General features: G+C 38.5%; 3 protein-coding genes across 3 annotated transcripts in view; all 3 read left to right on the top strand.

Moving 5' to 3' along the window:
* taok2b (TAO kinase 2b) overlaps positions 1–24,620 on the top strand; it is a 363,536-nt gene that overhangs the window by 53,850 nt on the left and 285,066 nt on the right. The window lies entirely within an intron of this gene.
* On the top strand, positions 1,619–18,580 carry mazb (MYC-associated zinc finger protein b (purine-binding transcription factor)). The gene is made up of 7 exons (XM_056469104.1): positions 1,619–2,316; positions 2,487–2,637; positions 6,103–6,467; positions 8,607–8,854; positions 10,095–10,158; positions 10,746–10,917; positions 13,493–18,580. Exons 1-7 carry the CDS (start codon positions 2,284–2,286, stop codon positions 13,849–13,851), a joined length of 1,392 nt encoding a protein of 463 aa, XP_056325079.1. The 5' UTR covers positions 1,619–2,283; the 3' UTR covers positions 13,852–18,580.
* Positions 24,096–24,620, top strand: part of tlcd3bb (TLC domain containing 3Bb) — a 21,255-nt gene continuing 20,730 nt past the window's right edge. The window contains exon 1 of the mRNA XM_056469105.1: positions 24,096–24,620. This exon is cut by the window's right edge and continues 72 nt beyond it. The gene's annotated coding sequence lies outside the window, so the exon portion shown is untranslated.

Raw genomic sequence — 24,620 nt, 5'->3', positions numbered from 1 at the left:
AGAGGATTTAAGTGACTTTGAATGTGGCATGGTTGTTGGTGCCAGACTGAGTATTTCAGAAACTGCTGATCTACTGGGATTTTCACGCACAACCATCTCTAGGGTTTACAGAGAATGGTCAGAAAAAGAGGAAATATCCAGTGAGCGGCAGTTCTGGGGGCGCAAATGCCTTGTTTAGGTCAGAGGAGAATGGGCAGACTGGTTTCAGCTGATAGAAAGGCAACAGTAACTCAAATAAGCACTCGTTACAGCCGAGGTCTGCAGAAGAGCATCTCTGAACGCACAACACGTCCAGCCTTGAGGCGGATGGGCTACAGCAGCAGAAGACCACACCGGGTGCCAACTCCTGTCAGCTAAGAACAGGAAACTGAGGCTACAATTCACACAGGCTCACCAAAATTGGAAATAGTTTGGAGAAACGTTGCCTGGTCTGATGAGTCTCAACTTCTGCTGCGACATTCAGATGGTAGCGTCAGAATTTGGCATCAACAACATGAAAGCATGGATTCATCATGCCTTGTATCAACCGTCCAGGCTGCTGGTGGTGGTGTAATGGTGTGGGGGATATTTTCTTGGCACACTTTGAGCCTATTAGTAATAGTGTCATAGTGTCAACGGCACTGCCTATCTTCTAATGGCTACTTAAAGCAGGATAACACGCCATGTCAAAGCACAAATCATCTTAGACTGGTTTCTTGAACATGACAATGAGTTCACTGTACTCAAATGGCCTCCACAGTCACCAGCTCTCAATCCAATAGAGCACCTTTGGAATGTGGTGGAACAGGAGAGTCGCATCGTGGATGTGCAGCCGGCAAATCTGCAGCAACTGCGTGATGCTATCATGCTATTTTGGAGCAAAATAATATTTCCAGTACCTTGTTAAATCTATGCCGCGAAGGATTAAAGCAGTTCTGAAGGCAATAGTAAGTCCAACCCAGTACTAGTAAGGTGTACCTAAGAAAGTGGCCAGTGAGTACATAGTAATAATAGACTATTGGTTTGAAATGTTTTGGCGTCCTACATTGTATTGCTTGTTTTTGTTTGTGCCTACAATAGCCTACAACAGGATTTATTTATATATGTTATACTTCTCATGTGAAATTAGGCATATTCTCTTCAGTAACTTTCACACACACAAATAATAATAATAATATATCAGTTTGCGTTTGTATTTTTTTTTGCGAACAGACAACATCAAAAATAAAACAACGATAGTCTAAATGTAAATTAATTTCAGAGCAATGGTTGTTTTTAAATGTTATTTTTTTAATAAACAACATACAAAACATAAATGTACACACACCTACTACCAATTTCGCTTCTGTGAATATAAAATTCGACGAGTAACATTTAATATACGCACATCACCTTTTGGGTTTGCTAAACTTTTAAAACCTAAACTTTTAAAACATAATCCCGCAGAAAAAAAATGATGACGTGTTTCATAACGTTATATAAATGAACGGCTGCATATTCATTGAGAAACGGCGTAGTCGATCTCGATCAGCAGCCGGTAGTCACGTGACATCAGCCAGCGCGTATTTCTTGTCGGCTCATTTTCCGAGAGGAAGCAGGAAAGCGACGGAAATAGGAGGGGGAGAAACTGCCATCCCTTTAAGAACAACTGGGACATAGCGGAGAGAGGAAAGGAGAGGAGGGGGTAGAAGAAAGAGGAATTAAAAAAGAAAAGGAAGAAAGAGACAGGGAAGGGAGGGAGGAGAGAGAGAGCGCGCGATAAAAAAAGAAAGATGACATCCTGTGAATTGAAGCGCCGAGGTGGAGCGGCGGGCTGCGGCCGGGCTCGAGTGTTATTCGTCCGGGTCACGGCTTGAATCCGACAGCGAGGCTTCGACAAACACCCGATTGGCCTGTCGGGGGGATCGAAGGAAAAAAACACTGATTTATCCACTGCAGCCTTTAAGTTTGTCTATTTGAAATGCGTCAAGCGCATTATATTTAACCGCTGTTTTAACGTCTAAACGCCTCAAATATTGTTTATAGTGCATGATGCGAGAGTGTGGAAATAAGATTGCAGCTTTCGATTTTTCAGTCATGCAAATGATTAAATAGCACGTTGTTGTGATGTCTCGGGTTAAAGTTGATTGGGAGAAACACTAAACAGTGTGCATTATTGCCTGCTAATCTAGGCCGTGAGTTAAATAAGTGATCGGCGGAGTGGTAGATAAACACATCCAGACAGCAGATAGACTGGTGTCAGTGATGCGCTATTAATCTTCATGATTGTGTAGTTGATTATAATATTCATCGCTCTGGAACAAAATGGATGCCGCGTGGAGCAATTTTCTCTTCCAGGTGAGACTCCGTATGATTTGTGTAAATATACCTGTATGCAAATAACCTATTTGATGTTATTACAACGTTGTAACAACATCTATATGGGTGCAATAAAAAATACGAGCAGTTTCACTCCTGCACTCAAGTTTTGAATTCAAACTTAGTACTTTGTGATTGTTCTTTCCCAGACCACACCTTCTCATACCCAAGTGGAGGGGACCCTCCAATCAGAACTTCTGCCTGTCCACACGACCTCTCCACAAGCCCCGCCCACAGACCACATGGCCCCGCCTCCGTCGACAGTGGACACTGCAGCTCTGAATGAGGACCCTGTACCTGGTGGGTGAGCGGGAGGGATGGGGAAGGGGAGGGAGGTTTGGAGAGGAGCAGGGAATCTGGCTGGGAGGGGTTGAAGGTTTTCTGTGGATGCTCAGTGTTCCTCTGTGATCACATAGAGTGGTGCTAGAAAACCACTACCTGGAAATATGATAAGCCAAGGCTTTTCCATTGACCTTTATGACATTTTTAATTAAAGAATCGCCTTAAGAAATGGGCATGTGGTCATTAAGAACCCCAAAAATGGGGCAGTTTGAAGTAGGGCTGAGCAATATATTGTTTGAGCTTCGATATCGCAATGTGTGTATCCGCAATAGTCACATCATAGGATTAAAATGTTATGCCTGTCACGATATCTATTCTTTTGTCGTACGATATATCGCACCAAAATATATTGCGATTAACGATAATATTGTTATTTTAAGACCATTTTATGCCACTCATTGTATGCCAGAATGACAATATAATATCATCACAATGCAAGTACACTCTTCCAATGAAACATGTTTTATTCTTAAGAATATTTCATGTAATTCTAGTCATTTTAACAATTTAATAATGAGGCATTGGAATCAGAACGTGAAAATGTATATCCTAAACAAATAATTAATAATAAATGTCTACAAAAAAGTTCAAGGTAAAGAGTAACAGAGGCTGCGACATCTGCTACCAGATCTTTTTTCATTTGTCAGACACCCACGTGAAAATTTACTATAGTAATTTAAAGTAAATACTATTGTGTTTTTTAACTTTACTGACACCGACACCTCCAATAGAGATAGAGATGTTGCACAATCAGCTAAAATGTTGCTAGAATTGTTTTTTTTTATGTATGGACGATATGTTAGGGCTGCTCGATTATGGGAAAAATCATAATCATGATTATTTTGGTCATAATTGTAATCAGGATTATTCAAAACGATATACAGTTGAAGTCAAAATGAGTCAACACGAATAACTTTATTTCCATTTAACAATAATAAAACTGAACAAATGATGTAATAAATGTATTGTTCATGTTAATAAAAACATTAAATAATACTACCTTCCCCAAGGATCTGTTCTAGGACCACTATTATTCACAATATACCTAATCCCACTTGTTCTGATTTTACAACATCATGGTCTAAACCAGGGGTGTCCAAACTCGGTCCTGGAGGGCCAGTGTCCTGCAGATTTTAGCTCCAACTTGCCTCAACACACCTGCACGGATGTTTCTAGAAAGCCTAGTAAGTGCTTGATTAGCTAGCCCAGGTGTGTCTGATTGGGGTTGGAACTAAACTTTGCAGGACACCGGCCCTCCAGGACCGAGCTTGGACATGCCTGGTCTAAACTATCACTTTTATGCAGACGATATTCAGCTTTATTCTGTCTTTACTCCTAGCTCATCTGCCCAAATTGATCAAATCTCTGCTTGTGTGAAGGACGTTAATGATTGGCTTAACTTAAATTCTCTGAAGCTGAACATGGACAAAACCGAGATCATTTGAATTGGCACCCCAGCACTTACCAGCAATATTTCGACCAGTTTTTTTCCTGTGTGATTGCCTGCTCTCACATTAAAACATCTACCTCTCTCAAAGATTTTATGTGTAATCTTCGACTCCACGCTCTCCTTTCAGTCTCAAATTAAATCTGCATTCTTTCATTTACGACGCATTGCCCAACTCCGTCGCTTCATCAGTAGCAAGGATGCTGAGACTGTCGTCCATGCATTTGTCTCTTCACGCATTGACTACTGTAATGCCCTTTTCATTGGTCTGCCTGCCAGCCTCATCTCCAGATTACAGTATATATTCAAAACTCTGCGGCTAGAATACTCACTCATACCAAACGTTCTGCTCGTATAACCCCAATCTTGTATGACCTCCATTGGCTCCCAGTGGCATACCACATTAAATTCAAAAGTCTCCTCCTTGTATTTAGATCCTTAAATGACATCGCTCCCTCTTATCTTTTCAACATGCTTGTCCCCTACATCCCTACTCGCTCATTACGTTCCTCTAACTCTGGCCTTCTTGCTGTACCTCGGTACCGCCTCTCTTCAATGGGGGGCGGATCATTTAGTGTTATTGCACCCAAACTCTGGAACTCCCTACCACGTTCATTCCGTTCTGTTGATAATATCTCTGAATTCAGATCTTGTTTTCTGAATGCTTCTTCTGATCTGACAAACTGACCGCTTCATTTGATCCACCGGCACTCTGCTTATCTGGCTCTTAGGTCTTGTTTCGTATTTCCAGTTTGTTTATATTTGACTTCCTGTATGTTTGTGTACCTACTGTTGTGTCTGCTTGTATGATCTCTTTTTTGTTACATTCTTTGTAAAGTGTCCTTGAGCTCTGGGAAGGTGCTATAAATAAATAAAAATTCACTATTAATATTATTTTTATTATTAACCTTATTGTAAAACATGACCGAAATAGTATGTAAAAACAAAGTTACTGATTTCTAAAATCCTCTACTCAGGAATGATGAAAATTGTTAGCGAGTTGTCAGTCAAAATGTTTGCTTGTAAAAGTGACGTCACATTTATCACCGTCTGGTGAATTTTCACAGGGAAACACTTAATTGGAATTTTGCATGAGGGTGAAATATTTAGCAACACACATGTTGGCCAATAAAAAGCTGCTGTTTCATTGATGCTTCATTGTTATATAGCCTCTTTTGCAGTGAAATCCAGCTATTTCTGTTTTATTTGTGCAATCAGGAAGGAGGGTGAAAGGTGCTTAAGTGGAAATTGAAGATTAAAGTTACATTTGCCACTTTGTCAACATGAAACTGATTGGTTTGAAAGACTTATTTGTGAGCCGTGCCTCATGCATTAATACATTATTGATAGAAGATAATGGACAAAACAAAATCATAACTCATTACTAATAATAAGGTCAATAGTGTTAGCCCCTTAGGATTGGCTACAGAACAAACCACTATTGTCCAATGGCCTGCCTGATAAACCTTACTTGCCTAGTTAACCTAAATAACGAAGTTAAGCCTTTAAATTGCACTTTAAGCTGAATACTAGTATCTTTTGCCAAATAACAAAAAACAAACTATGTACTGTCATCATGGAAAAGACAAAAGAAATTAGAAATATTCATTAATATTTTTTTGCTAAATCTCTGATTTATCGGAAGTCATCACAGCGTAATGAACCGTCAACTATTGTGGCATATGTTTTATGTAGCGGTTGCCCTTTCAGCTGCAACCCAGTACTGGGAAACACTCATACACTCTCACATTCACACACACACACACACACACTCATACGCTATGGCCAAATTAGAAATATATTCTCTGTAAATATTAGAAATTAGTTATTATAACTTATGTTTAAAATGCAGTGTTTTTAATTTAATTTAATTTTTTATTAAAGAATTTAAATTTTACAGGAGTGCTAATAGTTTTGACTTCAGCTGTATAACCATATGAATCTTCCCTTTAGTAATATTCAGTTTTTGTTTTCAGTGAAGCCAGTGTCCCGACCAGCTCGCGCGGCTCACATCTGCTCCATCTGCAGCAAGCAGTTCAAGAACAGCTACAACCTGCGGCGCCATCAGTCCGTCCACACCGGCATCCGCATGAAGACGGGCGCCCAGAACCAAGAGGCCCAGGCCAAGGAGAGCTCGGAAAAACACACGGTGCTCCTCTCCCTCCTGCACCTGCAGCAGCAGAGCCAAACGCTGCCCCCGCCCACCGTCATGCCCGCTCAACACACACAAATCCTGGCTCCTCCGGACGGAAACGACGTGGCCATGGAGAGCGTGGCGTCCACCGTGACCGCTCTCCCTCCTCCGCCACCGGTCGTCATGGCAACAGGGGAGCCTGTGCAGGTGGGCATCCGTGTGTGTGTGTGTGTGTTTATTCTTCGATTCTGCTTGCATTGGCACACAGTGAATCATATAATACTATAGGGCTGCACAATATATTGTTTCAGCATCGATATTGCAAAGTGTGCATTCGCAATAATCACATCACAGGATCTTCAATGCTGAGTTGGGCTTGTAGTTGATCAATGCAGAGTTGAATTCAGGGTTCATACTTTTCCGCTCAGAGTGCGCGCAATGGCAAAACGTGAGGCGCGCATAAGCAGCGCAAAACACTCGCAGCCGTATGTAAACCCTTCAAAAAATGCCCCTCTCACCGCAATAAGCACGTTCGCTGTGATCGCCCCCTTATGCAGCCAAACTTTGAAAATATATCAAATATAATATTTATTAATTGTTTAACTGAGACCATTAATCAATTACTAACGCAATCTTTCGGTTAACGGTTATTCGGTTATTTTAAGCATCCCTATTCACCTTGTTCTCCGCGTACGAGTGGGCGCAGCCATTTGAATCATTTTGGCCTGAAACTTCCGGTCTCATTCACTTCCATTCATTTTTAGACGTTAAAAACGGCTCGTTTTGCTGCTTGGTGTTGCAAACTGATATTTTCTCATTATATTATTCTACTTTGTCTGTATAGTCATGCAAACACTTGTTTGTAGAGTAAGTAGTTTGACCGTTTTTTGCCGTTTATTATTTCTAGTCATTTCTCCCATAGGCAACTGAATCGTAAGTTCTAAAACAATCGCAAAAACGCGCGCACTTCCGCATTGAAGAATAAGGTCAATATTCTAGTTAGTTTCTGATGTAACTTTGTGACATTTAGTGATTTATTCAAGCAAGCTTCAGCTGTTTTCTTTTGAAAGTAGTGTAGCTGTTATTTGTCAGTAGTAGTAATTCTTCCAGAGATTTGAGAGATTGAAGCACTGTGTGTTCACGATTCTTGAATTAAATTCCATGCACAGCGGTGTCCTCAGGTTGTGTGGTAGCATTACCCCCTTGCATAAAGCATGCTTCAGACTTTTAGGACTTGTTGAATATAGGCATGGGGTGACAACCGGTTTCAAGGTTTACCACGGTTTAAAAAAGTCAAGGTTTTTAAAACTGCTCAAATGATAAACAGTGCAGTGGTTTACTTTTATATCCAATGAAAAGAAAGATATCCAAACACACCTTTTCAGGTTGTAAAGAAATCTGTATTTTTTTAACTAATGAAGACAGCAGAAGTCATTGACTACGTTTACATGGACATCAGTAATCAAATTATTTGCCTCAATCTAATTAAGACCATTATAAAATTAAGACATTTACATGAGCTGCTTTTTTAATGTTCCTTTCATGATCTTGTTTTACATGTTGTAACGCATAATTCGATTAACATCATTGCGTCACCGCGATATCCACGTATCCTCTGGAGTTTCATGTAGTTTCGAGTGTTTCATTTTTAATTTGTCGACTTTAACTGCAGTTTGGCACTTTCACTTTAATTCAGGAACATTTCATGCATGGCCCCCTGACAAACGAGATATTGGATGCGAGCATGAACTGCTGGAGGAGTGTAGTTTTAATGGAATTTGATACCGCACACTGAATGGGAGAAAAACCCCTCTGCATTTCGCAATGCAGCCGTCTGTGGTCTTCACGGACTCTGTGGGTGCAGGGAATATTGTCAAACAGCCGTGTGTTTATAGACTATCCTCTCGCAAAACGCAGCAAAAAGTCCTACATGACGGTAATAGTTTGAGGTGTTTACATGTCTGTACTGCACTTCAATAATGCGACTAAAAGTTGGACTATGACCTTAGTCGAATTAAATTAATCAAAAATCGCTGGTTAAGATGGTAGACTCTTAATTAGAGTACTGTCTTAATCATAATGGAATCGAATTGTTGGTGTACATGTAAATGTACTCGATCGTTTATTTTAATTATTTCACCTGACATGTTTACTATTACAATATATATATATAAAAAAATTTAATGAAGTTTATTGTGTTCAATGTGAATTTTTTTTTTTTACCTAGACATTTATAGAGAACATGTTTCAGAGGAGTAATCACAATATCGTAAAACCATAACGTTTTTATCATAGCACCAGAATCTTATACCGGCCCATGCCTAGTTGAATATCTTCTCATTTCAGAGACCGGTAAACCAGAACCCCAACCCTGTGCGCAAGAACCACGCATGCGAGACCTGCGGTAAAGCCTTTAGGGATGTTTACCACCTGAACAGACACCGGCTCTCCCACTCGGACGAGAAGCCGTTCTCCTGCCCGATCTGCCAGCAACGCTTTAAGAGGAAGGACCGCATGAGCCATCATGTCAGATCCCACCAGGGAGGCGTGGAGAAACCCTACGTGTGCCCGCACTGTGCGAAAGCTTTCTCACGGTAGGACCAATCTCTGATCCCAGTACACTGAGGCCATGTTCACAGGTATTTTTATGAACAGGTTTTCCCAATTTAGTTTTTTGAAATCTCCGTCCACATGAAATTGCAAAAACGCACTGTGATGCATGATAAGGGCACGCCGAACCAACAGGCGGAGATGATGATGCTTTTATGCTGAGTTCACACCAAATGGGCATTTAAGTATTAATGCGAGTAAATTCCATGTGAACGTGAGAACAGACAAGAGTGTGAACAGGCGGTGTCCACTCGGGAAATACAACCCGTTTGGTTCTCTCCGCCACTCCGCAAGCTTACAAATGTGTGCGTGATTCTGTGTCGCGAGCTATGTGTGTGCGCTTAGCGCGAGCCTCCACTGAGTGCGAGTGCACAGCTGAGTATTGTGAAGGCTTTTATATTGATGCGTTCGCCGTTGTACTATTGGGCGGAAACACGAGAGTTTCTCATGTGAGATTGCCAACTGTGCTGACGAATATCAAATATCTCAAATTAAAAAAGGCCGGTCAGTTAAATTATGCCTCTGTGAGTAATGTTGGGTGACGCAGAGGCGCAGTAGGTAGTGCTGTCGCCTCACAGCAGAAGGTCGCTGGTTTGAGCCTCTGCTGGGTCAGTTGGCGTTTCTGTGTGGAGTTTGCATGTTCTCCTTGCGTTCCCATGGGTTTCCTCTGGGTGCTCCGGTTTCCCCCACAGTCCAAAGACATGCGGTTCAGGTGAATTGGTTAGGCTGAATTGTCCGTGTGAATGAGTGTGTATGAATGTTTCCCAGAGATGGGTTGCAGCTGGAAGGGCATTCGCTGTGTAAAACATATGCTGGATAAGTTGGCGGTTCATTCCGCTGTGGCGACCCCAGAATAATAAAGGGACTAAGCCGAAAAGAAAATTAATGAGTAATAATTCTTCAGCAGTAAATCTCCAGTACCGATAGCAATAGCGTTAACGTCAGAGCTTATCGATACTTCGGTCTTCGGTTATAATGTAGCACTGAGACCGATAAAGTGCCGAGTTTCTGTAGCCATCCCTAGTTACTAAGTACAGATAAAAACAGATATTGGAAAAAATCTTCTTGTAGCTGATGTTCAGTTGTGTGTTTAATAGAGGAATTGCTGACACTGCTTTGATGCTGTTTTAAACCAAACACTCGCTTGGATTGTACTTTAAGCTCTTAGCTTCCAAAAAAAAACATAGTTCTGTGAATAATATTTGTCATTTGTCTTTCTCACAGGCCTGATCATCTCAATAGTCACGTCAGACAGGTCCATTCATCAGAACGACCCTTCAAATGTCCGGTATGCTAGTTTGTTTTGCTATTTTCAGAGTTACTATTGTATTGTTTACATTGACAAAAATGTTATTTCTTTTATTCATGTTAATGCTAAATGGTTTAGATATGTGTATCATTAGTACTTCATGATTTTAATCAATTTTCATTATGATAAAATGGGATTGAATCTTTATACCCATGAAGCATTTTTAATGTTGTTTTCAGGTTATGACTGAATCAAATCTCACCAAACAGTACATTACAGTATACATTCTCAGACTATAGTCACTCTATTGGCGTTTTATCTGCAGAAAGACTTTAATAAAAGGGAAATTTTGCTAAATATATTAAATATTTGTTAATTATTTTTTTATTCAGCCTATTATTAATAAATGCATCATGAAAGAAACCTGTACCTGATGTATATTCAATTGATTTAAAGATTGGTGTGAAATCAGGTGGCAAAGTTGATCATCAATTGTGTGAAATTTGTGTAAAGACACATAAATTTTTATTTTTCCCCTCATTGTTTTGTGTGTGACGGAATAAAGATGTTATATAAGAGACGAAAGCAGTTGTTAGATGTGGAGGTGTGTGTGTTGTTTGTTGCAGACGTGTGAATCCAGCTTCGCCACGCGGGACCGACTGCGCGCTCACATGATCAGACACGAAGAGAAGGTTCCCTGTCACATCTGTGGCAAACTCCTGTCAGCTGCTTACATCACAGATCACATGAGAGTACACAACCAATCACAGCATCACTCCTGCCACCTCTGCAACCGCAGTCAGTATAGTCTGCCTGTCTATCTGTGTCGATCTCTCTCTGTCTGTCTATTGTTCTTTCTTTCTGTCTGTTTGTTAGGGCTGCACGATTCTGGCTAAAATGAACCTTTTTTTGGCTTAAAATCAAGATCACGATTTTCTCACGATTCTGTAGATGTTAAATAAGGGTTTATATGAGTAAGATATTATTATTATTTCTCAAACATACTGTAAAACAATAATAATAGGCCTATTTAGGGCTGGGCGATTAATGGAGAAAGGAATCTAAATCGACATTCAGAACTCATAATTGATCAATTTTCCAGAACGATTTTTTCGATTACTTTTCCTACCGCGTGTGGAGTCATGTGACTCCGCTCCGTTAAAGGCTGAGGCTGATTCATACTTCTGTGGGCACTTTGCAGCCACATCTTATGTTATGCTGTCACTTCGAGGGGAAAAAAAAGAAACATACATGCAAATCATACTTGCCGCCCGGCTCCCAAACGATCGTTCTGGGCAACAAACTGAACGATATTTACAACTTTATTACATGTTATTCAATTCAATTCAATTGACCTTTATTTGTATAGCGCTTTTACAATGTAGATTGTGTCAAAGCAGCTTCACATAAAAGGTCACAGTAAATAGGAACAGTGTAGTTCAGTTTGTAGTGTTTAAGTTCAGTTCAGTTGAGCTCAGTTCAGTGTGGTTTAAAAATCACTACTGAGAGTCCAAACACTGAAGAGCAAATCCAACGATGCGCAGCTCTACAGATCCTGAACCATGCAAGCTAGTGGCGACAGCGGAGAGAGAAAAAAACTTCACTAATGGCGAATGTGAAGAAAAAAAACCTTAAGAGAAACCAGACTCAGTTGGACACGACCATTTTAATTTCTCCGCTGGCCAAACGTCTTGTGCAGAGCTGCAGTCTCAGTGGCGGAGGCTGGAAGCTGGCCTCAGCGAAGACTTGTCTGTCTCTGGAGCGTCACAGGGAATCAGTCAATTCACAACCTATGCAGGTTCTGTTCACTAAAGTGGACGTCATTCACGTGCATCGTCTCTGGTAAACACACAGTCACTGTTAGCCCACGTGTAATTTCGTGGCCGTGAATACTACATCATTAAGACAGAAATGACTTTTTTTTTGTGTGTGTGAAATATAAATTATTAATACAGTAGGAGACACTATCAACAGCATTTGGAGGTGTCCACTTTGCTGAGCAACGTATAGAAAACAATGTGAAGATTTGTGCCACCGCCTTTATGCTTCTCTCCTGACCTTGAAGATAGAATTGGCTGAATTGTAGAGATGCTTTATTAATATCGCGTGGGAATCGAGAATCGCGAATCGAGATCTTTTTTCGCTTAATCGTGCTATCTATCTATCTATCTATCTATCTATCTATCTATCTATCTATCTATCTATCTATCTATCTATCTATCTATCTATCTATCTATCGTTCTATCTATCTATCGTTCTATCTATCGTTCTATCTATCGTTCTATCTATCGTTCTATCTATCGTTCTATCTATCGTTCTATCTATCTATCTATCTATGTATCTATCGTTCTATCGTTCTATCTATCTATCGTTCTATCTATCTATCTATCTGTCTATCGTTCTTTCTATCTGTCGTTCTTTCTATGTCTCTTTCTCTTTCTTTCTTGTCTGTCTGTCTGTCTATCTATCGTTCTAGTTATCTATCGTTCTATCTATCTATCGTTCTATCTATCTATCGTTCTATCTATCCATCGTTCTATCCATCTATCTATCTATCTATCTATCTATCTATCTATCTATCTATCTATCTATCTATCTATCTATCTATCTATCTATCTATCTATCTATCTATCTATCTATCTATCTATCTATCTATCTATCTATCTATCTGTCGTTCTTTCTATGTCTCTTTCTTTCTGCTGGTCTTTATTTCTACTCTCTCTGTCGATCTTTGTCTGTCTATTTGTATATCTAATTTGTATATCAGTCTTAAGTCTTGAAATGTCTTCAATTTCAAAAACTAAATTTTAGGCCTTAAAAAGTCTTAAATTCACTGAAATATTGTCTTAATTTTTTTATAAGGTCTTAATTTTCCTCTGGCCAAGTTATACCCGATCGGGCCGACATCGATTCAGTCACCAACAATCCAAAAGTTGTTTTATTACAAAGAGATATAATTTACAATAGCTATTCGACATTTTTTACAGCAATTTCTCTCAATTAAATTCCCTAATCACTGAAAGAAAACTAAAAGCAATTACACAGTTTCGCATGATAATAACAGAGCGACAAATCACTTTATTACATGGCTATTGCTATCTTCAAACAACAAAATACAGCAGAAATGCTTCACCTCCATATTTTAGCCTATTACTCTTCCTATGTGGTAAAATATGTATTCAGAAGTCTTATACCTTTCCAACGATATATATTTTGTCATGATTGGATTAGGATTTCATTAAAAATGTATTAAAAAAATACGTGTTAACAAAAGAGCCCTGATGGCAGGAAGATGACAGTTAAGGTAAACAAACAAACAAAAATACGAGCCAATCGCTATCTTTGAATAATGAAATCTTATTCTCCTGGTCAGGTTTCACCACGCTGACGTACCTGCGGGTTCACGCTCAGAAGCACCACGGCCAAGAGTGGAAGGAGAGCGGCGGAGGCTTCGGCAGCACTGGCTCTGGTGGCATCCTGGTCTGCCAGCTCTGCGGCGTGCACTGCAAGACCCCGACGCAGCTGCAAGGCCACATGGGTACCCACAATCCCCCAGCCAGCGACGCCGGCCCCATCATCACCACCACCACCACCACCAGTGAAGCCGTGCCCGGCAGCACCGTCACCCTCTGCAACATGGTCTCGGCGCCCACAGTGTTCGTGAGCGGAAACACGGTGGTGGATCTGCTGGTGACCGACTGCTCCAGCATCATCCCGCAGCCTCAGAGCTAGCAGAGCAGGCCTGTAGTGCACACACTTTTACACTAGCATCCACCTTATTTTTGCAGTAAGTAGGCCTGTCATGATATCTTTTGTTTTGTCGTACGATATATCGCACCAAAATATATTGCGATTAACGATATTATTGTCATTTTAAGACTATTTTATGCCACTCATTGTATGCCAAAATGACAATATAATATCACAATGCAAGTACACTCTTCCAATGAACACTTCATATTTTATTCTTAAGAATATTTCATTTAATTATAGTCATTTTAACAATTTATTAATGAGGCATTGGAATCAGAACGTGAAAACGTACATCCTAAACAAGTTATTAATAATAAATGTTAACAAAAAAAAGTGCAAGGTAAAGAGTAACAGACGCTGCGACATCTGCTACCAGATCTATTTTCAGTCATGAGACACCCACATAAAAATATACTATAGTAATTTATAGTAAATACCATAGTGTTTTTTTAACCTTACTGAAACCGACACCTCCAATACAGATAGAGATGCTGCACAATCATCTAAAATGTTGCTAGAATTGGTTTTTATGTATGGACGATATATGTTGCATCATCAGAAACGATTGGTCACATCCATGTGTTGTGCGATAAGTCAATATATTGGTTATTGTGACAGGCCTAGCAGTAATGGCGATGATGTGCTGTATTATGATGTGTTAGGTAGGGCGAATTAATTAATGTGTTGGGTAATTTCCATTTTTGCCTCCAACAATTCTGAACATTAATCGAGATAAAACGGTTATTTTGCGTCATATCCCGCCCCCTTTCCAGCAGTTCCACTTCGTTTCTCTGAAAGCTCATTGAAATCATGTGAACGTGACTTTTGCAGTATGAGACGTGCTTCATTTATTGATGCGTGTTCGATTCATGTTTTTAAAAGCGTGAAGGTAGAATGCTTTGAACATATGACCCGCTGATAATCGCTTTAAATAATCGTGATTACAATTAGGACCAAAGCAAACGCGATTATGATTTTTCCCATAATCGAGCAGCCCTAATGTTTGGTTTAAGTTTTGGTGGTCGGTAGGGAAGGGGCGATGCGGTGTTGAAGTAATAGTTACAGTTGAATTATTAGCCCCGCTGTTGATTTTTATTTATTTATTTTTTCCTCCAATTTCCGTTTCAACACATTTCTAAACATTAGTTTTAATAACTAATTTCTAATCTGAATTATTTAGTCTTTGTCATGATGACAGCACACAATATTTTACTAAATATTTTCCAAGACACTAGTATTTAGCTTAAAGTGGCATTTAAAGGCTTAACTAGGTTAATTAGGCAGGTTAGGGTAATTAGGCAAGTCATTGTAAAACAGTGGTTTGTTCTGTAGATGGTTGAAAAAAGGGGGCTAATAATATTGAGCTTAAAATAGTTAAACAAAAATAAATTAAAACTGCTTTAATTCTAGCCAAAATAAGACAAATAAGACTTTCTCTATAATATTAAAGGAAATAGTGTGAAAAATTCCTTGCTCTGTTATACATTATTTGGGAAATATTTGAAAAAGACCAAAAAATTCACAGGAGGACGAATAATTCTGACTTGTAATTGAAACCGTAGCTTCCTGTACGGCTGCACAACATATCGAAAAATTATCATCGTCATCATCGTGATAATCGTTAATGCATAACCTTATCTGAGAATATGCTGGGAGACAAGAGAGGAAAATGACAGCCAATAAAATTCAGAATTTCTGCTGAGGCTTTCAGTCAATCGTCGCTTTAGTCTTTTAATAAACCTCAAAAAATTATTGATTGATGCAAAATAAACAGGGATGGATCTTTTTCTAAGTTGCTGATAAAATTGCGTTGTTTAAAGTTAGTTGAATCATAAGAAATATCGTTATCGCAACACTTGACAACTTAGCATATTTTCCCAGTCTTGTGCAACCCTAGAATGAAAATTTAATTCTAATTCACTCACCATTTGTCATATAAGATGGTAATTTTTTTTCTCTAGTTGAATAGAAGAAATGAAGGTATTTAAGGGGAAACATTTTGATTTTAGTTTACAAGCAAACAATTTTTTCCTTGATGACATGCACAGATGAACTAGCACTGCAAGCTAACAAAACCGTTGTTCACCTTAAAGTAGACATGAAAACTAACCAATCCATGCAAGTTAATCAACAGAAAAAACTGTTTGTTTTGGTAATCTTTAATCAAAATTTGACTCCTTTCGCTCTGGAACGATGATCATTCTCTGATGTCAGTTTGACGGATTGGTTGAAATCTGCTTAGCCACGCCCCTCCAACCACTATCTTGCTGCAAGCGAAAGAAGAGAGGAGGAGCCCAAAAATAAAACCCCACCCCCTACTCAATATTCCATTTCAGTTAGAAATAAGCCTGAATCAACTTTCAGTTCATATAGACTTTAAAAGTAAGCTAGCCACTAAATACAACGCAATCACAATACAAAGGCTGCGTCCAAAATCACCTACTACTTAGTAGCTACTGCATTTGAAATGTACGACTCGGCCGTTAGAAAAGTACGTTCCATACTGTATGAATGTCAGTACTATGAATTGAACTCGGACAAACTATAGCCGCCATTTTGTCATCATCATGTGACCTACCTGCATCAGTTGCGTTGCTTTACTCCCATTCGTGAGTTCTCTCGCGGTGCATCATGGAATAGTGTAGTGTCCATTGGATGCACATCTTGCCAGAAGTAGTGGGTCATCCGGGTGGTACTTGCGTACTGTTTTTACAATACTATGAATTTGGACATATTATTAAGCGTACTATATAGTATGGAAGTATGCGATTTTGGACACAGCCGAAGTGATTTAAAGGAACTCCAACACATTATAGTTGGTAAAAATAAGGTGGATGCTACAACACTCACAGTAGCTACTACACACACACATACACACACACACATGTATGACTCAAAACAGCCATTTACACTCTAAAGAACCACAAGAAGCCAAGGAGAAACTGTGAAACGAGGCATTCTGGGTGGAAGTTGCTCACACACATACAATGACAACTACTGTAGCATGATACACCTCTGGATGATGCACATATTAAGACATGGTCGCTTTACACTTTCCCTTTCAAAACAAAAGTCAAAGTATGTTTTCTTGTCTCGCCGCGAGGACAGGAGGACTGTTCTGTCTTCCGATGCCATCTTGGCTAAACAAGAAGGATCAGGGCATAAATGTGGGAAGATGGCAGTTCACCTAAAACTGAATTATTCACTCACTTTTATTCTGTCACAAAATAGCATATATATATCGTTTTTTTGGCTTTGGAGCTCATTGGTTTTCGTTGCATGGAAGAGAGCAGCTCAGACATTCTGCTGAATATCTTCTTTAGTGTTCTTCGGAGCAAAGAAAGTCATATGGGTGAGTAAATGATGTGAAGTATCTCTGTTAGGCAAAAAAAAAAGGTTTGTCTTCTTATTTCTTCATCTTTTGTGTTTTCATCGCTGCAGGACTCTGATGATACTGTGATTGTGTGTTGCTACTGTATTTCTTCTGCCTGTAATCTGATTTCCCGTTTGTTTGCTAGCATCCAATGCTATGATCTGGCCTCAAGATCCATTCATAAAGACTGATTTATACTTATGCGTCGAGTGATCAGCGTGAGCCACGTCGCCTGCCTTGCGTGGAGTTGTGCATCTATACTTCTGCGTGCTGTTTGTGTTGCTCTGCAATAACACTTCCGAAACACTAGCTGGCAGTAGGTTTCTTATGTTCCTCTGTATTGAGTTTCTTCACTGGTGTTTTGTTTTTTTCTGAACGCTACATTAATGTACAAGTTGCTCAAACTCGCTCATTCAGATGCGGGAACCGGCGGACGTTCCATCTAGAGCTACTTCACAGGACTCCACACTTGTAAACACTCGCTCCAAATGGTTCGTGCAGCTCTCGGGCTCACCCACACTGGTCACAGCTACCAAGCCGACCAATCACAGAGCTTGCGCTATGCGTCGTTGCGTTTTTTTTTGTTTTTTTTTTAGATGTGCGCATCAACGTCAGTCACAGTGGGGGCTATGCAACTGCGCTAAGACTGCCGGAGCATGCGCTTGACGCACAAGTATAAATCAGCCTTCAATCATAATCGTTTCGGTGATTCAGATGAAAGACTAAAAGCAGGAAAAAAATGAAAGATATAAGAGACTTGAACAAATAGATGATTTATTTACAGTTGAAGTCAGATTTATTAACCCCCCTTTGAATTCTTTTCCTTTAAATATTTCCCAAATAATGTTTAACAGAGCAAGGAAATTTTCACAGTATGTCTGATAATATTTTTTCTTCTGGAGAAAATCTTATTTGTTTTATTTTGGCTAGAATAAAAGCAGTTTTTATTTTTTAAAACCCATTTTAAGGTCAATATTATTAGCCCCTTTAAGATAATTTTTTTTTTCAATAGTCTACAGAACAAACCATTGTTATACAATAACTTGCCTAATTACCTTAACCTGCCTAGTTAACCTAGTTAAGCCTTTAAATGTCACTTTAAGCTGTATAGAAGTGTCTTGATAAATATCTAGTCAAAAATTATTTACTGTCATCAAGGCAACGATAAAATAAATCAGTTATTAGAGATGAGTTATTAACTATTATGTTCAGAAAAACAGAAATTGGGGAAAAAAATAAACAGGGCTAAGGATTCAGGGGGGCTAATAATTCTGAATTCAACTGTACGTAACCTTCAGCTAAACAGACATGCGCATACATGTATGCGTGAGAAATGTTATTTTTTTTACATCTCAATCAAAGACGACATTGCTTGGGTTATGATTATTTACAATTTATGTGACGTTTTTTTTTCCCCAAAACACATTTTATATTACTCATTGCAGTAATTTAATATAGCATTTAAACACTAACATTCAAAATATTGGAGTCACCATGGTATTTTAAAAAGAAGTCCGTTTTAGTAAACATGGCTGTGTTAATTTGATCAAAATATACAGTAAAAATGTTAGTTTAAAGTGTAATTTATATTAGATATGACAGCTGATTTCATACATCAATCATTTATTATTAAAATCAATGTTCTTTGATTTTTAAAGGGGCCCTATTATGCAAAAATCACTATATAAGGGGTTTAAACAGAGTTGTGTGGCAACAGTGTGTGAATATAAGCAGCCTCTAATGCTAAAAATTAATAAACTCTATATTTTTATAATCACACTTGAAGAAAACAGTCTGCAGAAACACTTTGATTGACATTCTCCCTTTCAACGTGTCATCAGAGGGGGAAAACCCTGCCCACTAGTAATAATTTTTCCCTCATTAGCGTAAACAGCCCTGAGTGAGAAGCAGCCGTCCACTATTAGAGTTAATAGGTAGCATAGCATAATGATAACACTTGATAAAACATTCTGCAGAAACACTCTGATTGACATTTTCCCTTCGTACGTCTCAACAGAGAGGGAAAGCCCCGCTCATTGGTGCAATTTCTCCCTCATTAGCATAAACAGCCCTGAGTGAGAAGCAGCCGTCCACTATTAGAGTCAATAGGTAGCATAGCGTAATGATCACACTTGATAAAAACAGTCTGCAGAAACACCCTAATTGACATTCTCCCTTCATACGTCTCAACAGAGGGGGAAAGCCCCGCTCATTGGTGACTATTTCTCCCTCATTAGCATAAACAGCCCTGAGTAACAAGCAGTCGTCCACTATTAGAGTTAATGGGTAGCATAGCATAATGATCACACTTGATAAAAACAGTCTCCTGAAACACTCTGATTGACATTCTCCCTTTTGTTTGTGTCAACAAAGGGGGAAAGCCCCACCCACTAGTGACCATCTCTTTCATTAGCATAAACAGCCCTGAGTGAGAAGCAGCCAACTGCCATTAGAGTTAATAGGTAGCATAGAAATGGAAATGGGTTGCTAACATTTTTATACAGTTTTTACTGTAAATTTTGATCAATTAAATGCATTTTTTTTTCAAAAGCCATTCATTTATTTGCATAAACAAAATATATTTGATATTAAATAATCCTGAATATCATGATTTTTGTGCTGCCTTTTTAAAAACATTAATTACTCATAATAAAATAATATTCATGAAAACAATGTCAAAATGCCAAAAATCTGACTTGTATTTATACAAATAAAAAACTCATCCAGTCGTGTCTGTACAGTACTGGCCAAATAATTAAACTCTCGAGTCTGTGCAGCTCTGAATTTGCCACTGATTATCAATGTTAGGTTTAAAAAAATGTGAACGAAGCATTGAAACTGGTTATGGAAATGTTAAACATCTCGCCAATGGAAATCCAAAGGAAAAATACCCCCATTTTATTTTTATCATAATTTTTTTGTTTAAAGTAGGACTGTCTTAGTAATATTTAGAGTGTAACCGGTTTTATTTTTGATGTTGTGTGAGACGATCATTTGTAAGTGAAAGAATATTACATCTATAATATTATAGGATGTTTGTGAGCGTAATGATTTGGCCACGACTGTACTGTGAGGTTTTAAAATATACACTTTTTCTTTCCAATTATTATCGTCTGGATTAGGGCTGGGCGATATGGCAAAAATGCAGTCTCGATAGTTATTTTCCATATTGAACGATAACGATATACATTTCGATATCAGATGTTAATGCTTCCAGATTTAAGAGTACCCCAACAATTAAGAAGCTGCAAAAATTAGAGGGTCTATTAAATAACAACATATTTTCAGCCGATAAACTTTCGGTGGCCGAAAATTCGGTACATCTCAAATACCAACACTTTTAGATTCCAATTGTTGCACATTTCTGCTCTTAGATCAATATAGAGTAAAAAAGTCCAGAGCTTATCATTGTTATTGACGTAAATTGTATCGCGATTCGATATAATATCGTTTATCGGCCCAGCCCTAGTCTAGATCTAATTCATGTTGTAGAATAAGAAACGCTGAAACTCTGAATCCTCTGGCTGGTTTTACACAATGAGGTGCTAAAGTAGGAAATTCGAATAGAGGGCTAATATAGGACGTATATTTAAACGCTTCGCTGTTTACCTTCATGTTATTTTTAATTTTAAGCAGCGTCAATGGAAAGGAGCGTAGCTGCTGTCACTACTTCCAGTAAGACTTTTAGCTTTCGTTGAAGATCGTTTTCTTTTTTCTGTTGTGAATGGTGTGTTTAAAGAAGGGCTTAATTATGTACGCTTAAGTGATGCAAGGACTAGCTCTTTGACTAGCTCAAGGTTTAAAAACAACGGAGTAATTGGAGCTTCTTGGTTTTGTACTGGAGTGATTCGTTTGATCGGTTTAGTGTTGGTACTGTATATCTGGATATTCACGAGGCTTAATATTTTTTTAATAGGAGGTTTGTTCTTTCTGTCTAGAAAAAAACGTAGGTGTCGTTATAAGCTTCAGATCATATTTAGGTTCTTTAATTTAGCATTAAGCTGAAATGATACCTCTAATCTCCTGTACAGCTCTGGCAATGCATCTCAATGCCTTATTGTACTCTACCACGTTTAATTGGTCAAACACTACAACTATTTTAAATTCTAGTCGATCAATCGGTAAAACAACAAAAAAGGAACGTAAAATAATAATGGGATGTATTTATATTTATATTTTTATATTTCTCAGCAGTATGCATGTCTATACACAGAGCGAAACAAATGTTGATGCTTACCATGATCATGGATTATTATGTTATTATTTTGTAGATGATGTAGATCATGTTATCATTTTGTAATTTTTGACTATTAAAAGAAAATGGAGTAATCATACCTCCTGTATTGGGTTTGTATTACTGTTTTTTTTTATTATTTTTTATCTTATTTTTTTGTGCATGTTTGGGGAAACGCAAGATTTAAACACATTTTATATATGATATGAAGAGTTCATTTTGCAAAAGCAATTTTAATTACTTTCCATTAATTTCTTATACATGAATGAGCTCTTCTTTCATTCATTTTCCTTTGGCTTAGTCCCTTTATTCATCAGGGGTCGCCACAGTGGAATGAACTGATAACTTATCCAGCATGTGTTTTACACATCGGATGCCCTTCCAACTGCAACCAAGTACTGGTAAACACCAATGCACACTCATTCACACATACGCTTTGGCCAGTTTAGTTTATTCAATTCACCTATAGCGCATGTGTTTGGACTGTGAAACCGGAGCACCCGGAAACCCACGCCAACAAGGGGAGAACATGCAAACTCCACACAGAAATGCCAATTGACCCAGCTGGGACTCGAACCAGTGACTTTCTTGCTGTGAGGCGATAGTGCTAACCACTAAGCCACCGTGTCGCCCCTGAGGTCTTCAGTACATAATAAAAACAATAGGACTTATGAAAATGAATTTGGTTTTGCTGATGTACTTTTCATATAAAGATTATGTGAGTAAACGGAGTGTTTTCAAAGCTACCCTTTGTTTTCTACGCAGTTGTTTGTCTACATGAAAACTGAGTATCGGGTGACTGAAACCAAAACTTTCTAAAAACTCCATCCAAAATTTTCTGAAGGTCCCGTGAGTTTGTTAGGACACTTTGTTTTTTTTAATAATTAATTTATTTAATTTGAATTGGAAATGCAAAGTCTAAATACAATAAAATGACACTTAACTTTACAAATTATGTATCAAATATGCAAGGCTCAACACGAGCGCTGTATTAAGTCCAGAAAAAGAATGAAAAATAAATACAAAGTGTGTAAAGTTACAAAAATCATCCAAATTAAAAAAAACAAAACAAACAAAAAAAAATATATAAAACCGATATCAGCTATAGCAAGGTATATAATACAAATAAATGAAACATTATTATTGTGTGTTCGTGTGGACACTACAACCGGCGTTTTCGCCTCATGGCGTCAAAGTGCATGAAGTTTTTGATTGGCCGAATGAGGCAAATTCCACACGTTTGCGCAAACGCATTTTATATTCTGCATTGTTCGACCACTGGGCAGTAATCCACCTCTGTTCTTACATTTGCGTTTACTCAACACAATCTCACGGAAATTCGTACCTTTTTGATTAAGTGGCTAATTCGTACAATTTAGTACGATTTGCTCATCCCCCAATGACGGTTGGGTTTTGGGGTGGGGTTAAGTGCCACGCCTCCTTTTTAAAATCGTAAAATTTCGTATGACTGAACTCCTACGACTTCGTACGAATTAGCGACTAAACTGACAAAACGTAAAATACTTACGTTTTCCTGTGAGATCAGGCTGGTTTACTCGCAAAAGTTGGTGTAATGCGTTACAAGTAACACGAATTGCGTAATAATATTACTTTTCTAAGTAACGAGTAAAGTAACGCATTACTTTTAAAAAATTTGATAATAATATTTGAGTTACTTTTTTAAAAATGTAACTTGAGTTACTTTTTACTTTATTTAATTTCCTTTTAAAAAATAAATATCTGAATTAAAATGATTGTAGTTACGTTGAATCCCGGCAGAAAGGAAGATGGCAGAGCATTACATTACTGCAATAGAAATATTATTTTAGACACATGGAAGAAAACGAAGAGGATTATCTAAAATGGACAGGGATTTTACTTACTCGTAAGACAAAAGGTACAAAAGTGGCAAACGCATTGCTTTAAACAGTCATTAATCTGTATATACGCCATGTAGAGCTCTGTTTTCAGGAAGTTCTCTGAAGATAACATTATCCTGCATTAATTTAATGTGTTATTTTAAAGGTAAATGGTTATACAGTGTGTTGTTAATTGCAGAGCTCCTCTATTTAATATATGTGTATTATATTTTAGCACAATTTGCTCATCCCCCAACGAGGGGTAGGTTTAGGGGTGGTATTTGGGGACATGCCTCCCCTGAAAATTTATAGACCAATTCAATATGGTCCTGTCATTGGCCCATGAACATTTCCTGCTTGTTATCAAACCATTTCATAACTGTAACAAGAGGCTATTTGATCATATTTTAAATGTTAAAACAGCTGTCGTAACTTTATTCATTACAGTTTTTTTTTACAGACGCTAGGACACATTTCTCAATACTTAAATCACGTTTACAAAAGCTAAACTGAGGATCAATTCTCATTGTTTTGGCACAAAATTATATATATATATATATATATATATATATATATATATATATATATATATATATATATATATATATATATTATATATATATATATATATTATATATATATATAAAACGTTGCATGGAACAATACACCAGTGTTTCCATTATAGGAGTTTGGATGGCATTCAGACTCGAGGATTTCCAACCGACAACTCTTGTCGTTTTCCCCATAAGAGAATTTCTCAAACAAACAATTATCAGCTCCCCACACGGCTCCTCATAGTGTTCTCCAGCGGGAGGAACTCTCCGTTCCGTTCATTGTTTTTGTGACAGCAGATGCTCGGATGTTGATCTCCAACACGCACACAAACACACACGCACACACCACTGACCCACATACTATCGGCGGCTCGCGGGTGGAAAGGTCGCCGGCGGAGGAGCGTCGGTGTCCGGCGTGCGGTGGATTGAGTTCTCGCGGGGCGGTATTGATTTATCCGGGGAATGCAAAGCCGTGCGGAGGGTGATGGACACGCGCTGCAGCACTGCTGTCCTCCTGCTGATCGATCATGTAGCATCATCACATCAGGCAGACTTTATCCAAGCGCGTTTTTTTCAGCCTCGAAGGAAGTAAACACGTTCACGCGACGTCGAAAGATATCTATATGCTGGAGTGCGAAAAGCGGACTGAACCACCGCGTGTTTGACCTCCGGAGCGGATTTATTTACCTCATAGACCGCGTAAAAACACCGCAAAAACATGTCAGTGG

This window comes from Danio aesculapii, chromosome 12 (assembly GCF_903798145.1).
Source record: "Danio aesculapii chromosome 12, fDanAes4.1, whole genome shotgun sequence".
In the NCBI taxonomy this organism is placed as follows: domain Eukaryota; kingdom Metazoa; phylum Chordata; class Actinopteri; order Cypriniformes; family Danionidae; genus Danio; species Danio aesculapii.
The sequence above is the reverse complement of the archived record's forward strand: the minus strand, read 5'-3'. Positions and strand labels throughout refer to the sequence as shown.

Coding starts and splice junctions, on each gene's coding strand:
- mazb (XM_056469104.1), top strand. CDS start 2,284: ATGGATGCCGCGTGGAGCAATTTTCTCTTCCAG. Junction 6,468..8,606: donor CAACAGGGGAGCCTGTGCAG/GTGGGCATCCGT, acceptor TTCTCATTTCAG/AGACCGGTAAACCAGAACCC. Junction 8,855..10,094: donor TGTGCGAAAGCTTTCTCACG/GTAGGACCAATC, acceptor TCTTTCTCACAG/GCCTGATCATCTCAATAGTC.